The following is a 17,420-nucleotide window of genomic DNA, read 5'->3' as shown; positions in this document are numbered from 1 at the left end:
AGTGAGAGGGGAAGATAAAGAGAGAGAAAGAGAGAAAGCGAGAGAGAGACAGACAGACAGAAAGACAGAAAGAGAAAGCGAGGGAGAAAGAGAGAAAGAGAGAAAGAGAAAGTGAGAGGGAAAGAGAAAGACGGAGAGAGAGCGAGAGAGAGAGAGAGAGAGAGAAGGACAGAAAGAGAGAAATAGAGAAAGAGAAAGAGAAAGACGGAGAGAGAGAGAGAGAGAGAGAGAGAGAGAGAGAGAGAGAGAGAGAGAGAGAGAGAAGGACAGAAAGAGAAAAAGAGAGAAAGAGAGAGAGAAAGAGAGAGAGAGAAAGAGAGAAAGCGAGAGTGAGAGAGAGAGAGAAAGCGAGGGAGAGAGAGAGACAGACAGACAGAAAGACAGAAAGAGAAAGCGAGGGAGAAAGACAGAAAGAGAGAAAGAGAAAGCGAGAGGGAAAGAGAAAGAGTGTGAGAGAGATACAGAAAGAGAAAGGGAGAGGGAAAGGGAAAGAGAAAGAGAGCGAGAGGGGAAGATAAAGAGAGAGAGAGAGAGAGAAAGAGAGAAAGCGAGAGAGACAGACAGAAAGACAAAAAGACAGAAAGAGAAAGCAAGGGAGAAAGACAGAAAGAGAAAGTGTGAGGGAAAGAGAAAGATGGAGAGAGAGAGAGATAGAGAGAGAGGGAGAGAGAGAGAAGGACAGAAAGAGAGAAAGAGAGAGAGAGAGAGGAGAGAGAGAGAGAGAGAGAGAGATGGAAAGAGAGAAATCGAAAGCGGGGGAGAAATAGAGAGAGAGAGAGAGAGAGAGAGAGAGAGAGAAAGACAGAAAGAGAGAGAAAGTGAGAGGGAAAGAGAGAGAGAGAGGGGAAGATAAATAGAGAGAGAGAAAGACAGAAAGAGAGAAAGAGAAAGAGAAAGAGAGAGAGAGAGAGAGAGAGAGAGAGAGAGAGAGGGAAAGAGAGAAGAGAAAAAGAGAGAGAGAGAGAGAGGGAAAGAGAGAAGAGAAAAAGAGAGAGAAAGACAGAAATAGAGAAATGAGAGTGAGACACTAAGGGAAGATGGCCTAAAAGTGATGTGCAATATGTGGCTTTGGCATATTGATTGCTATGGTATGTCCACACTATATATAATTGGCAGAGTATGCCAAGTCATCCTGAACAGTATGATGCTATTTGTCACTGCCATTTTTTTTTTCAATAATTTTTTTACTGAAATGTTTGTAAACACATCAAATAGTAATACGTTTCAGTAAGACTTGGACTGCCTAGCAGTCCATATTTCCCATACTTTCTCAAATCTGTCACAACTTAGGGAATTGATGGCCAACAGGTGCTCGAAAGGGTAGTTTTTATGGACCATGGCTTTAAGATTGGAGATGTTGATGGAATCGGTTGACTTCCATTTGCAAAATATTAGACAGCGAGCTGCTATTAGAACGTGAGTGACCACTACTCTGAAGGCACTTGGATAGGTATCTTGGCACTGCCATTTTTTTTTTTTTTTGTAAATATTTTTTATTCAGATTTTTGAACATAACAAGTAAAAGAAATACGATGTAAGTAATAATAGTACATACATACGTACGTGCAAGTGTACATTTCTCAACAGCATGAGTAAGGCATGGTGATTCCAGCAATACATCATCAATACAGCATCAAACAATGTCAAACATTAACTTCAGTAAACAGTAACTGTAACTTCAACCAACAGTATTACACCATGGAGGCCCAGAAATCCCAGTGGGAGTTAAATGATTGTAGTTTCATCCTGTTAACTGCCAGGGCTTTTTCAAACTGATAATTTACTTTAAGTAGTTGGACCATGTCAGATAGATTAGGAGCTTCTGCTGATCTCCATTTCCTTAGAATTATCGTGCGAGCTGCTAGGAGGACATGGGTTACCCATGGCCTATACAGTACCGGTAGTTTGTCTATGCCCAGATGGAGCACAGCTAACTCTGGGGAAGGTTTGAATAGGCACCCGGTGTGAGTGGATATAAACTGAAAGATTCGAGTCCAGTAGCTCTTGAGAGATGGGCAGGACCAGAGGGTGTGTAACAGGGTTCCTACCTGTGAGCAATCCCGCCAACACAATTGGGAGTAAGATTGTGAAAACCCGGCTAACCGGTATGGGGTATAATACCACCTATTTATGATCTTCAGTGTCATCTCCCAGTGGTTTGCACAATGTGAGAATTTATAAATTGCGGCCAAGGCTGCGCGCCATTGCAAAACGGAGAACGTGGTTCCCAGGTCCCCTTCCCACTTAAACATGTGAGCGGATTTGTAGAATGTGGTGTTATCCAACAGTATATCATAGTACTGGGAAAGTCTTGGTGGGCTTGGGGTATCAGCCGTGAGCACGTCCCACAACCTACTGTCTACTAAGATAGGCCGTTGAGGGTGAGCCCGCAGAAAATGAGATATGCGCATGATATGCAGATGTAGGTGATATGGCATATTATGTTTGGCAATCATGTCAGTTATAGATAAGGGAGTGTCGGTGTGATAGAAGGAATTAATGTGCGTTACTTGCCTCTCGGCTAATAAGCGAACTGGCAAATCTGGTAGGTAGGGCCGGAGCACTGATAAGGGTAGCGGGCAGGCGTTAGTGACATCTTTGACATATAAGGAGTGCGGAGCAATGCGCCACACTCTCAACGTCGCTTGCATAGTGGGAGGAAGATCCGCGAGGTTCCATTCCTCCCATTTATCACTCCAAAGTAAGGTGCTCAGGTCCTTTGTCGGGGCCACATCCCTTTCCAGAGTCACCCACATAGGTTCTTCCTTGGTTTGAAGCCATTGTCTCATTTGAGCGAGGATGGAGGCTTTGTAGTAGGAGTGGAGGTCAGGGACCGCCGCACCCCCATATTGTTTTTTCTTGGTCAGTATTGAGTAGGCGCAACGCGGCCTTTTCCCTGCCCATATATAGGAGGCCATTTGTTTGGAGAACTTGTTGATGCGGGTTATCGGGAAAGGGATGGGGAGTGCCCTGAAAAGATACAAAATCTGGGGCAAAACAAACATCTTATAGGCCGCAACCCTGCCACTCCAGGAGAAAAATGGATTGCACATCTTGGGAATGGCTGCAGTGATTTTGGCCATTAGTCTGTTAACATTGATGGGAAGCAATTGGAGAGGATCAGCTGGTAGGTCTATGCCCAGGTAGTGTATGGACTTAGAAGACCAGGGTATCGGGATTATTTTTTGGAGGTTGGTCTGGATCCTGAGTGGAACCCCTAGGTTGAGGATCGTAGATTTGGAAGTATTGAGTTTGTAAAAAGAGACCTTGCTGTACTCTTGTAGTATGGCGAAGGCAGCTGGGAGTGATTTTTCTGGGTGCGTAAGCATCATGATTACATCATCGGCAAATAGATTAATTTTGTGGTGGTAAGATGGCAGTTTAAACCCCTGGACGAGAGGGTGGGATCTGATTGTTTCCGCTAGTGGTTCAATGACCAGATTGAAAATCGTAGGGGACAGAGGGCAGCCCTGACGTGTACCATTCGTTATTGTGAACGGTTTGGACAGTATACCCGATGTGTAAACTTGTGCCGTGGGATACGAATATAGGGCCATAATGGCGGACAAAATGGGACCCGAGAACCTGAATTTTTGCAGGGTGGCTTCCATATAGCCCCAATGAACCCTATCAAATGCTTTCTCAGCATCCAGAGTAAGCAATACAGATGGGGTTTTTGAGGATTGCGCCCTGTGCATTATGCCTAGCAGTCTCCTAGTGGCATCAGACGTCTGCCTGCCTGGAGTGAACCCCATTTGATCTCTGTGTATAAGTTCAGAGAGTAGAATTTGAATACGTTTGGATAATATACGTGCATATATCTTCGCGTCCGAATTAAGAAGGGAGATGGGGTGGAAGTTGGCTGGTGTGTTGGGATCTTTACCTGGTTTGGGTAACGTGACAATGTGTGCGCATAGGATGTCTTGAGGCAATGAAGCTACTTCCATAGCTTTATTGTACACTGCTGTCATGGTTGGGCTCAAGTGAGGGGTAAACATCTGGTAAAATTCGTTCGTGAAACCATCTGGTCCGGGCGATTTGCCCTTCGACAGGGATTTTATGCTAGACTGGACCTCAGGGGCGGTGATCGGAGAGTTAAGAGTTTGTAACTGGGAAGGAGAAAGTGAGGGGAGAGATACATTTTGGAGAAAACGGTTAATGTTTTCTGCGGATGGTTGTATTTCAGAGGGATTGTCTTTCAGGTTATAAAGGGAGCTATAAAAGTCTGCAAACTCATCAGCTATGGCTTGCGTAAAGGGAGCTATAAAAGTCTGCAAACTCATCAGCTATGGCTTGCGGGTGAGTTATTTTAGAGGCATTTTTTGCGTGAGTTAAGTAGGGGATCTTGGTTTTGGCTTGCTTACGCTTAACTTGTGAGGCTAGAAGTTTGCCAGCTTTATTGGCTTGGTGATAATGAGTTTGCTTTAGATATTGGAGGTGTCTGTTGGACGTTTCCAAGAGCAAGAGGCGTAGTTCTTGCCGTAGTTGTGCGATAGAGTGGAATCTAGATGGGTCGGGGTCTATTTTGTTGGCACTATCCAAGGTGTGGATCTGCTGCGTCAGTTGTGACATTTTATCCTTCCTCCGTCTCCGAAGCCGTGCCTGCTGCTGGATGCACACCCCCCCTCAGGAAGGCTTTTTGTGCACCCCACAGCACCCACGGGTCGGAGACAGAGGAGGCATTAACATTGCGAAATTCCTGCAATTGTTTAACAATATAAGCTTTACAATCCTCGTCTTGCAACATGCGGGCATCACATCTCCAGATATAGGAGTTAGTACACTTCTCAGCTTCCTCTATGGTCAATTCCACTGCGGCATGGTCCGACCATAATATGTCACCGACCACAGAGGAAGATGTTTTATCTAGTAAAAACAAATCCACAAAAAACATGTCTAGGCGAGAATACGAATTGTGTCTAGCAGAAAAGAAAGAATAATCTCTCTCCATAGAGTGTTGGCACCTCCACACATCATACAATTTTTCCTCGTGCAGAATATTCCCCAATGATTGCTGTCGGCTCCGGGGGGACGCCGAAGAGTCCATCCCGGGGTCGACAACCGCATTAAAGTCCCCACATATAAGCAAATGACCATATAGCATGCCAGATACCTGCTTGAAGACCCTGCGAAGAAATCGGATTTGATGCGTGTTTGGCGCATACACTGTCACTAGGGTCACCGGCAGATCATTGATATCGCAAGTTAGGATTATGTACCTGCCATTAGGATCCAAGACCGTTGTGTGTATTCGCAGTGCTAAGGAGTCCTTGAAGGCGATCATGACACCCTTCTTTTTTTCCACACTGGACGCCAAAATAACTTGCGAGTACTCCTTACGGCCACAGTGAGGAGTTGCATTGATATCAAAGTGAGTTTCTTGCACCGCTAGCACATCAGCCTGGCGAGAGGTAGCTTCCTTCCATAACGAACGTCTCTTGGCTGGGTGGTTCAGTCCATTGGCATTAATAGTCACTAGCTTGATGGTCATCCTGTTGGTGGCAAGGCCAAGATAGAGGAAGCATCACTCATAGTAGATACTCGTGCTTGAAATGGTGCGTTGAGAGATGTACACAGAGAAAAAATAACTGGACCAAAAATAAACAAAACAAAACGAAGAAAAAGGACAAAGCCTAAAAAGAGAGCCGTCTCAGCAGCTCGAGAGCGAAGAAATTCGCAACTTGAACACAGGAGGGCCATAGGGAGAGTCATCTTCCATGGCCAGAGACAACAGTTGTGAAATCAGGAGCGGCTAGGGTGAGTTGAGGATGGTCTTGAGGACCTCTTGCGGGAAGTAACGTTCCATTCCGCTTCCAACGGTCTCAGAGGTGTGTGGTCCGGGACCGGTACAGGATCTGGTGGGAGGATATTCCATCTCCTGAGCATCTTCAGGCCTTCATCCAGAGTTCTGACCGTGATGGTGGAGCCTTCATGGGTCACCAAAAGTGTCGCCGGATACCGCCACTTATGCTGTATCTGATGGCTGCGTAGCGCCTTTGTTATGATTGACAAATTGCGTCTGGCCTGTAGCGTGTGTCTGGAGAGGTCAGGCAGCAATTGCACATCATGATAGGGATCTGGGAGCATTCCCCGCTGCTTGGACGCTAGCATTATTCTATTTTTCACCGTATAAAAATGGACCCTGAGCAGGACATCCCTTGGTACATTAGAGTCCAGAAAGGCAGGCTTAGGTAGCCTATGTATTCTATCGATAAGCAGGTCTGCATCCGATAGAGAGGGAACCAATAATTTGAAAAGAGAAGTGGCATATTGTAGTAAGTGATCAGAACCCACCGCTTCAGCTATGCCCCGCAGTTTTATATTGTTTCGCCTGGAGCGATCCTCCAGATCCGCCACCTTATTTTGCAGACGGGTTATTTCTTCAGTATGTGAGTTGAGCTTATCAATTACCGAGTTTATGGTATCAGCATGATTCTGGACCGAGTGCTCAACCTGGTCAATGCGGGATCCCAGGGCTGTGATTTCAGCAGTGAGTTGTTTAGTTTGTAGCTGCGTGTCTGCCTGCATCGACACCCTCAGGGAATGCAGCATGTCCCTCATTGTGGCTTCTGAGATGGGGTTACTCCCCGAGGGGTGCCCAGAAAAGGGGTCTCTCATGGATGGTTGGTATGCTGATGGCGTGGGAGAGTGCTGGGAGAGGTCCATACCTGAGACTCCACGAAAGTCAGGCGGCGGGGAGTCCATTCTCTGCCTGGTTTTGGCTGGGCTCCGTGAGGACGGTGACGGCGGTGACGGAGATCCTGACGACTGCCCGCTATCAGGGTTCCCGACCTTCTGTCGTTGAGGCAGCCGAATCGGGTACAGCTTAGGGAGCAGGCCTTCTCCCTGCTTGTTGTTCGGAGCTCTTCCCGCGCTGCCGGCGCCATTTTGCCGTAGACCAGGTGCCTGCGAGATGAAGTAGCCGGCCAGATTAGAAGATTGTGCCGGATCTTTCTTTCGGCGGGTCATCCCGGGTGCTTCAGCGGAGGTTCACCTTCCTTTGTGTGTGCTCGTAGAGGCTAGGGAAGCCCTCGGTGCGGCGTGTGTCTGGGGTGGCTTGCAGAGCTAGCACACTAAGCGGCCATCTTCCGCAACGGCAGCCACGCCCCCCACCGGCACTGCCATTTTTGATGACCAACAGTAAAGTGCTGAAACTATAACTTTGGCATGGATATTCCTTTCTTGTAAATATAAAAGCTAATGGCCGGAGATGTTGTGGAAAGACCTCTGGCAAGGAGTTAGGCAAAATATGGCAAAGGATAGCAACTACCAGAAGGTGGGCCCCTATAAGAAGAAGCGGGACAGGAACTTTGAGATTTGGTGCCTGCCAATCACAAGCCCCCGTACAGACATACATGCCAACATGAGAACCCATGGCATGCAGCAAGGAGAGCAGATACTTGACCCAACTGATGGATAGAATACCTGCAGTGGCTGGAGAGCAGAGAAGTGGTGACGTTTCAAGACATGGGGCACTGGAAAGGTAATTATAGTGAATTTTCTTTTACATGTTAAGGAAATACAAGAATATGAAGAGAGAGAGAGAGAGTTGTATGAGGTAAGAGTGTCAAAAAGGAATCTTGTCTGGTCACCTACAAAAACATGATCAGGACATAACTTCTGGCTTTCCAGAATAGCCACAAGAACAAAGGATGTCAGTGTAGTCTTTAGTTCATGGCCAGTTCTTTTGTTTCCACCCTGGAGAAAAGAGGAAATATAAGGAAGAGACATGAAAGCCAAAAATACATCAGTTCCTCATATGTTCATCAAAATATCAAAATATCTTAAAAATATAAGACAATTTGTACATTTAAAGATTTACCTTTTTCCCTTACTTCTACTGTCCCCTGAAATCTGTAGTAGAATCCTCCGCTAAGTGTGCAAGTTAACAGTAAGTGGTTTCAAACATGCTTGGGACAAACATAGATCTATAGACTGGATGGACCACTTGGTCTTTTTCTGCTATCACCTTTGTATGTTTCTATGTTTTTCTTTAAATGAATTTGCTCCCAATGGGGTTGATTTACTAAAGGCAAATAGACACTTGGCAAGGGAAGTTGCTCTTTGCAATTATCTCCTGAGCTTAGTGAATGAAGAGAAACTTCGATGACGCACATGATCCAATCATCTGCAAGCAAAACTTCAGGTTTTTTTTTTCATTGCATGTATTTTGGGTCTTTGCAAATACTATTTGCCTTTAAAAAAATCAATCCCAATGAGTCACTAAAATTTCATTTAACCACTTGTCGACCGCCCACGCAGTTTTAGTGTGGCAGGCTGGCTCGGGTGCAAGAAACAACGTAGGGGTACCTTGGTCGCGCAAATGGTGCCAGGGGGCAAACGCGCACGCGCCAGAGGTGGCGCGCTCCCGCCCCCACTAGGCAGCGGGAATGCCTATCCACGGGACTGTCGACCGTGATTGCCGCCATGCATCCAGCGATCGCTCCCCGCTGAGAGAAAAGGACCGTCAACTGTTGTAAACACAGCTGACCGTTCTTCCCCCTGGAATGATCACAGAGTGCCTGTGATCCTTCTATATAAGATCACAGGTCTCTGTGGTCATTTCACAAGTCCCTGCCCCATACAGTTAGAAAACACTCCCCTAGGGGCTCACACTTAACCCTTTGATCACCCGTGGGTTAATCCCTTCCCTGCCAATGTCATTATTACAGTAACAGTGCATATGTTTAGCACTGATTACTGTAGTAATGTCACTGGTCCCCCCAAAAGTGTCAAAAATGTCAGTTAAGTCTCCAAACTGTCCGCCGCAATGTCACAGTCCTGCTAAAAATTGCAGATCGCCGCCATTGCTAGTAAAGTAATATTAAGGCTTACCTATAGGTGCTGTAAATATCTCCTAATCTTGCACCGTTTAGGAGATATTTATTTTTTAAGCAGCCGATGACGTCATCGGCGCATGCGCTCTGAAGGCTCCCGCACGCATGCGCGGGAGTGATGTAATCGTGCCTCCGGCCAATCAGATGGCTGGAGAATGCGAGCTAGGAGTCAGGACATGTCGGCCGTCCTGTCGATGTGCAGGCGGCACTGCAGGGGCTTCGTTCTAAGGTAAGTATTTCATAATGAGCCAGTATGCGATGCATACTAGCTCATTATGCCTTTGTCTTACAGGGTTGTTTTTTTTTTTTTTTTCTCATTTTTTTCTCATTTTTTTCTACAGGGTTTCCTTCCTCTTTAACCTCCCTGGCAGTATGATTATGTAAGGAATTACATACCAAAAGCGGTACAATTGTTTTCATGGAAATTTGGCGTTATGTATTATAGGCCTACAATTCTTAGTAATTACTGACTTAAACCTGACCAAAACAAGACTCTAGTAGACATCCCAGATGTGATAAATTTGAAACACAAACACGTGAATTATAATCGAATCAATAATATTATTTTATTATTTAATATATAATATATATAATAAAATTATATTATTGATTAGATTATAACTCATGCATTATATATTATATATAGATATATGCGTGTGTGTGTATATATATATATATATATATATATATATATATATATATATATATATATATATAATACATAACGCATGAATTATAATTGAATCAATAATATAATTTTATATATATATGTGTGTGTGTGCATATATATATATATATATATATATATATATACACACACATATATATATATATATATATATATATATATATATATATATATATATATATATAATATAAAATGTGTTTTGTGCAACGTTTTTTTTTTTTTTTAATTTCCCTCCCTAGTTCCGCTCCCATGCAGCATTGCTGCTGCAGGGAACGGAACTAGGAAGTGATCACACCGACGGAGGGATGGAAGAGCGGCGGGACTCTCGGCTGGCGGTCACAGCAATGAGAGATCATCGCTGGATCGCCAGGAGAAGGTAAGAGAACACCGCTGCGCTCTCTGCAATCCACCCCGAGCGTGACTCGGGGTTACCGCTCCTGATATAAAAAATCAACCCCGAGTCACGCTCGGGATTACCGCCAAGGAGGTTAAGATCAAAATCTCTCCCATGAAATTTGTATTTTTTACTTTGTTTGGCTTCCTGCTCTGCTCACTGCTATATACTCTTACACTTTTGGATTTGAGCAAAGGAATTGGGTTCAGTTCTGTTTTCCCTTTTTTGCATAGGTTTGCAATGTTCCTAAAAGTTGTTCCTCAAGACATTCTTTCTTGCCATCATTAAGGGTCCTTTCACACGAACGATCCGATCAGATCCGCCTGTCAGTTTTTTAGGCAGACCTGATCAGATCCTCCATGCATTCCTATGGGGCAGCGGATGTCAGCGGGGATATGTCCACTGACACCTGCTGCCATCCGCATCGGATCCTGTCCGTGAAATCCGGACGGATGGAAACCCTATTTTCCATCTGTCCAGGGGATCAGATCGGATCGGATGAGATCGGACAGACGTTCCGTTCTCATCCGATTCCCCCATAGAGAGCAATGGGGCTCTGACACCTCCCTCTCCACACACAGAGCGGAGGCAGAGCTGTCATCCGCCTGCTCGGTGGATCGATCCCTGCTGAGCAGAGAACGGTCCGCACCTGACAGCGGGCCGTGTGAAAGGAGCCTGAGTCAACTGATTTCATTTAAAAGCCCTTAAAATTTTATCCAGACCTTCTATTTCAATGGACGTATTGAACAGGTTGCAATAGGTATGAGTTTTCCCAAACAAAAACAAATTCACAGTTAGAATTTAATTTGTTTGAGAAAATTTCCATCTTGTTTCTTTGAAATTTTCTCATTACTTCAGTGTGAAATGAATGCTGATATGATGATAGAAAATCAAACAAAGGCTCCAAAAATAATATTTTTACTGGTGTATGGCCATCTTTAAGCACTATGGAATAGGGGGTTAAAACTTTCTGCATAAATATACCAATTCCAACAACTACAGTCTTTAGAGCAGGAATCTCCAAACTACGGCCATCCAGCTGTTGCAGAACTACATGTCCCATAAGGCATTATAAAACTCTGACATTCACAAACATGACTAGGCATGATGGGAATTGTAGTTTGGGCCAGTTTGGAGACCTCTGTTTTAGCGAATCTTGTAATATAAAAATATGGCCATGGTGCAACCAGGTTAAAAGAGCATTACAACGTTTAATGTTCTGCAGATCTAAATTACTTAAGTAGACACAATTACTTAAATATTTAAATCCCAGCATTTAATATGCTTGATATGTGCCTTCTGTACCATGTACTTGTATGAAAAAGTATCCTTTTCTCTATGTATTGCTTCCTTTGTGTGAAATCCCTGGTGTTCCTGACAGTCACTCTGCTTTACTACTTAAAAATGAGTACTCTAGGCATGAAAGCACAGTGTGGTAATTTTTTAGCTGTGCTGGGAATTGTGCCTGCTCTCCTCTAATGATCAGACCTGTCCTGACAGGTCCCCCTAACACAGCCATTCACTGAGAAGACCAGTGTGCTGCTGTTTCTCCTCCCCTAGCTTTTATGCTGCTGAGAACAGAGGGAATATGAAATAAAGAAATGAAAGGGTAAAAAAAGGTATTTGTAATGTTTTTTTTTTCATATATAAATACAGTATCTCACAAAAGTGAGTACACCTCTCACATTTTTGTAAATATTTTATTATATCTTTTCATGTGACAACACTGAAGAAATGACACTTTGCTACAATATAAAGTAGTGAGTGTGCAGCTTGTATAACAGTGTAAATCTGCTGTCCCCTCAACATAACGCAACACACAACCATTAATGTCTAAACCCGTGGCAGCAAAAGTGAGTACACACCTAAGTAAAAATGCCCAAAGTGTAAATATTTTGTGTGGCCTCCATTATTTTCCAGCACTGCCTTAACCCTCTTGGGCATGGAGTTCACCAGAGCTTCTCAGATTTCCATTGGAGTCCTCTTCCACTCCTCCATGATGACATCACAGAGCTGGTGGATGTTAGAGACCTTGCGCTCCTCCACCTTCCATTTGAGGATGCCCCACAGATGCTCAATAGGGTTTAGATCTTGAGATATGCTTGGCCAGTCCAGCATCTTTACCCTCAGCTTCTTTAGCAAGGCAGTGGTCGTCTTGGAGGTGTGTTTGGGGTCGTTATCATGTTGGAATACTGCCCTGCAGCCCAGTCTCCGAAGGGAGAGGATCATGCTCTGCTTCAGTATGTCACAGTACATGTTGGCATTCATGGTTCCCTCAATGAACTGTAGCTCCCCAGTGCTGACAGCACTCATGCAGCCCCAGACCATGATACTCCCACCACCATGCTTGACTGTGGGCAAAATACACTTGTCTTTGTACTCCTCACCTGGTTGCTGCCACACACACGTGACACCATCTGAACCAAATACTTTTATCTTGGTCTCATCAGACTACAGGACGTGGTTCCAGTAATCCATGTCCTTAGTCTTCTTGTCTTCAGCAAACTGTTTGCGGTCTTTCTTGTGCATATCTTTAGAAGAGGCTTCCTTCTGGGACAACAGCCATGCAGACCAATTTGATGCAGTGTGCGGCGTATGGTCTGAGCACTGACAGGCTGACCCCCCACCCCTTCAACCTCTGCAGCAATGCGGGCAGCACTCATACATCTATTTCCCAAAGACAACCTCTAGATATGACGCTCAGCACGTGCACTCAACCTCTGGTCGACCATGGCGAGGCCTGTTCTGAGTGGGACCTATCCTGTTAAACCGCTGTATGGTCTTGGCCACCATGCTGCAACTCAGTTTCAAGGTATTGGCAATCTTATTATAGCCTAGGCCATCTTTATGTAGAGCAACAATTCATTTTTTCAGATCCTCAGAAAGTTCTTTGCCATTAGGTGCCATGTTGAACTTCTAGTGACCAGTATGAGAGAGTCAGAGCGATAACGCCAAATTTAACACAACTGCTCCCATTCACACCTGAGACCTTGTAAAACTAACGAGTCACATGACACCGGGGAGGGAAAATGGCTAATTGGGCCCAATTTGGACATCTGCACTTAGGGGTGTACTCACTTTTGTTGTAAGCTTTTGAGACATTAATGGTTGTGTGTTGAATTATTTTGAGGGGACAGCAAATTTACACTGTTATACAAGCTGTACACTCACTACTTTACATTGTAGCAAAGTGTCATTTCTTCAGTGTTGTCACATGAAAAGTTAGAATAAAATATTTACAAACATGTGAGGGGTGTATTCACTTTTTGAGAGATACTGTAGATACTGTATATATATGTTTTGCCTTTTATTTCTATTTTAAACTGAATGGGTTGTTTTACAAGGTTGGGGTATACATACACTTTAAATCTCATAAACATTTTAACATATTGATACACTCCAAAAATGTTTTCAATAATTTTAAACCTACATCTTTCATTTAAATAATACCTGGCAATCATGCTAAGAAGGTCTTTCAGGCGCTTCCTGTAATAGGGTGACTACTGGCTTCAAGTTGTGCATCTGCTTTTTTTAGCCTGTCACATGCACACCCCTGGTGGAAACTAGTATCAACCATGCTGACATACATTGTGAAGGCATGGCCCACCATTGTCATCACCAGAGCAATGATGTACAGTTGACACTGGGGCAAATGTAGACAGGAAGTGCATGAAAGGGCATGGAGATAAGTATCCCTTAGAGCAAAAAATTAGAAAAAAGCGAAGAGATACAGTATGTATAGTGTCTATTCCATCCTTCCATCAATCCATTATCCACCTATCTTTCCATCCAATAATTCACTCATTATCCACTGATCTTTCTATCCTTCCTTCCATCTATTATTGTCCACCCATCTAATGATCTGTCCACCCATCCATCCATATTTCCTTCCATTAATCAATCCATCCATCTGTCTGTTCGTCCATCCATCCAATGTTCTATCATGTTACTCTATGTCATGTTGAATGAGGTGATTTCAGTTCCTACCATCATTTCCTGATTGGAGACTGAAGTGGATTCTTGAAACGATCCATCAGGGTTCAGTCTATCATACAGAAGCCACTTGACAGAATTACAGGTTACAAGTTTGTCAACTCGAAAAAGGTTATCAGCCAATGAAAATATCTTGACAACATAAGCAGTAAGCCTGTGAGAAATATGTAACAATCAGTTCTGATAACCAGAAAAGGTGTGTATTAGATAGTTTAGATAGAGATATTAACCCAAGGCCTTACAGCCTGACATTTCTGCTTTGAGAGGCAGGGTCAGATTTAGCTCACCGCAAATTCTATTGCTAATGCACCTAACAATGCTGACAGCCTTGGTCATGACCTAAGTTGGGGTTTGCAAAAATCCAACCTTGCCAACAGGGAGAGATTACAAGAAAACGACAGCACATAAACCCATCCCTGAAATTGAGGCTAAACTACCATAAGAGCCCTAATTCAGATTTTTGGAAATGCCTGTTCCTGACTGGTTCTCTTTATGTCACAAAAGATAAACATTAGCCTGGAGATACTTACATTTACTGCTCTGTGATTGCATGGTGCCATTATGTTACCCAAGACTTGGCAATTTCCCAGTTATATTTAATAGTAGGATCAGACTTAGCTTTAGCCAAGATCATGCAATTGATTGTCATGAAGTTCTGGAGCAGCAGTTCCAAAAGGTCTTGATTTCAGAACTTCTGCTACGTTTAAAGTAGTGATCGACCGATATCATTTTTTTACTGCCGATACTGATATTTTGGTCATCTCATATCGGTATCGGCCGATATTGGCTGATATTTTCGGACATTTAAAAAAAAAATTTTCTTTATTTATTTTTATTTTTTTACAGGTGTATATTGTGGAGGGATCTGGGGGTCTAAAAGACCCCAAACCCCTCCTCGGCACTTAAAAGCATTCAAAACGCCAAGTTTGGCTGTTTTGAATGCTTTCATTTTTTTTAATTTGGCACCGAGTACCCGGAAGTGATGTCATAACATCACTTACGAGTTTTTGCATGGAGACCCGATCAGAGCCGAATTCGGCTTTGATCGGGTTTTTGGCGGCCATGCAGGCTGGTTGCCCTGGTCTCCTGGTGGGACGGGAGACCCGGGCGAGCCGCGGAAGGCAGCGGGAGGGGGGATGTCCCCTCCCGCTCCTTGTAATGACAGCTGAGCGGCTTCTCAGCCGCATCGGTTGTCATTACAAGACAGTCGACCGTCGGCTATGTACGCCAGTACCGGGGTGATGCCTCTAGCTGCAGGCATCACTCTGGTACAAGCACTTTCCCGAAATATCCGTAATATTGGTAACCTCAGGGGCTGATTCCGATATATTGGGGAAAGTGCATATCGGCCCCCGATATATTGGTGTTGCTGATAATCGGTCGATCCCTAGTTTAAAGTATTTAATAAGTCAATGTGAGTAGGGAACTAGGGTAGAATTTCTATTTTACTTCATCTCCATTTTCAATTCACTTATCTTTTGTTTTTTTTTTCTTCATATTTTAACAAAGGAAATGCTCTAAGGTGCATCTTAAGCAAGCTGACAATACAAACACCATGGTAATTTACAAGGATGCAGGTCAATAGGCATTCTGAAGTACAGTATGTGGTCATGATTCTTCCTGATTCTATCTATTCCTATTAACTAATATTGATTGTGCATTATCCCATGCTGCACTGAAGAGAAAAAAATACAATGTAAAAGTACACAATAACAGTCCAAGAGGTGAGTAAATAACATACCATGTACTCGCGGGAGAGGTAATCGTTTGTCCATAGGAGAAGTCTGGTTTGCGGAATGTTAGCTGATTAGTTATACCTTTAAAGAACAAAGAAAAACACATGTATTATGGTACAGCGACATATATAGTTTTCAGTTCATTAACAGTCCATCAGTACTGAAGGAATATTTATCCTCCATATTGTTCTTTCAACTCCATCTTGTTACTAAAACCCTAGACTCAGCTTAATTAAAAAAGCCTATCTAAGTAAATGTCCTTGAACGTTTCCAGGACGTTACGCTTTCGGTCAAACTGACCCTTAGGAGCAAGCCTGTTTGAAGTAACTGATTATGCCCTATCTTAACCCTTAGAACAAGTCTGATATAATGCCATTTATAACTATGCCTTATTTTAATTAACTCACAAGTACGTGACTTGAAGCACATAATGGTAAACTGCTATTCTTCTATCAATTCTATGTATAATCTACTGGAAAGGGACTTCCCTTTTTACTTTCTCTATAAAACGTTCCTTACTGTTTGAATATAGCGAGCATTCTGTGATATCGTACCTGCCATCTCTGTGTCTCATTGAGTGCTCCCAGATATCTGAAGGAACTTTGATGCCTAAGGTCATGCGAGTCTGAATTATTGCCAACAAGTACTCCTAAAGCAACCCTCACTGCTATAGGAATAGTGATAGATTGTGAAGCTGATGCATGGTAGCACATTAACATAATTCAAGGATCAGTCCATTTAAAAGCGACAAATTTAATTTTAGAAGCTGTTTATTGAGTTGGATCACCTTTAGGTTGAATTAATGACAGAATGACAGAATGGAAGTACAGTTCTATTTGAGAACACTAGTTTGATTTTAATTTTATATAGATTCATTCAGCTCATACAGCAATTTAGAAACATTGAAATCCACTTCACATCTTCAGACTATAGTCATGCCCCTTAAGTCTCATGGTAACTTCTTGAGCCGTGTGGCTTAAATGCCCTCTCACCAAGGATAAAGATCAATTCTTCACATTTTCAAGTACAGTAATGCCACTTATGTCTCTCCCTTGCTTGCTTGAGCCATGTGGTAATGCAAAGCAGTTTCTGCAGGCTCTTGGATTTCATACTGTTCTAAAAAAAACACAAGTCAATTCCTCTTCACAACTTCAGCAGACTGACTTTGAACCACCAGGAAGAGGCAAACTTTAATCTGATTGGGGGCAGGAAAGCCTCCAATAAGAGACCAAGACTATACACAGTATGATACTAAAAATCCAACAGAAAAGTGGAATTTGGGAATAATAGTTACAGAAGAAGGGCAGACCTCAGAACTCAAACTCAAAACTCATTACTGGAGTCCTTAAGATTCCAGCAACTACAAAAATATAAATAAAAACTCTGAGTGGAGCCACTGTTTACCTGAGGTTATGTAATGCTGTTTAGCAGTTTCTGCAAACTCTTTTATATCATGCTGTTCAAAGAAATTTACATTGAAACATTTCCTTTTTGCAATTGGCACTTATGTGGGAAAGCATGAGTAAAGACCCACCTTCCACTAATTTATCTTTCCTTTGTAGGGTTAATGTCAGGACCCAGATCTGAACCCAGGAGCTCGGTTGCATCTGGCAGTAGCTCTTCTTGCTGAGCTACCTACCTGCCTGATCCCTAGGACAATCTTAATTTCTATCTTGTTTCTGGTGAACTTTGAACTCCTTGTTCCTCCTATGAACGACCTACATAAGCCATGCCTTTGCACTCCCTGTATCCCTGAATGCTGTGCTTTTCTC

At 43.3% G+C, this 17,420-nt stretch overlaps 1 protein-coding gene across 1 annotated transcript in view; it reads right to left on the bottom strand.

Moving 5' to 3' along the window:
• The window catches only part of LOC309552834 (A.superbus venom factor 1-like), a gene marked incomplete at its 5' end in the record, with an annotated part of 218,648 nt that overhangs the window by 75,991 nt on the left and 125,237 nt on the right, over window positions 1-17,420 (bottom strand). Inside the window, 3 exons of the mRNA XM_082253743.1 lie at window positions 7,597-7,698; window positions 13,907-14,066; window positions 15,654-15,729. Of these exons, the coding sequence (XP_082109869.1) occupies window positions 7,597-7,698; window positions 13,907-14,066; window positions 15,654-15,729 (338 nt within the window). The remainder of the gene's footprint in view (window positions 1-7,596; window positions 7,699-13,906; window positions 14,067-15,653; window positions 15,730-17,420) is intronic.

The sequence above is a fragment of the Pelophylax lessonae genome (assembly GCF_965119305.1).
Source record: "Pelophylax lessonae genome assembly, chromosome: 4".
Lineage (NCBI taxonomy): Eukaryota > Metazoa > Chordata > Amphibia > Anura > Ranidae > Pelophylax > Pelophylax lessonae.
This window is presented reverse-complemented; position numbering and strand designations above follow the sequence as displayed.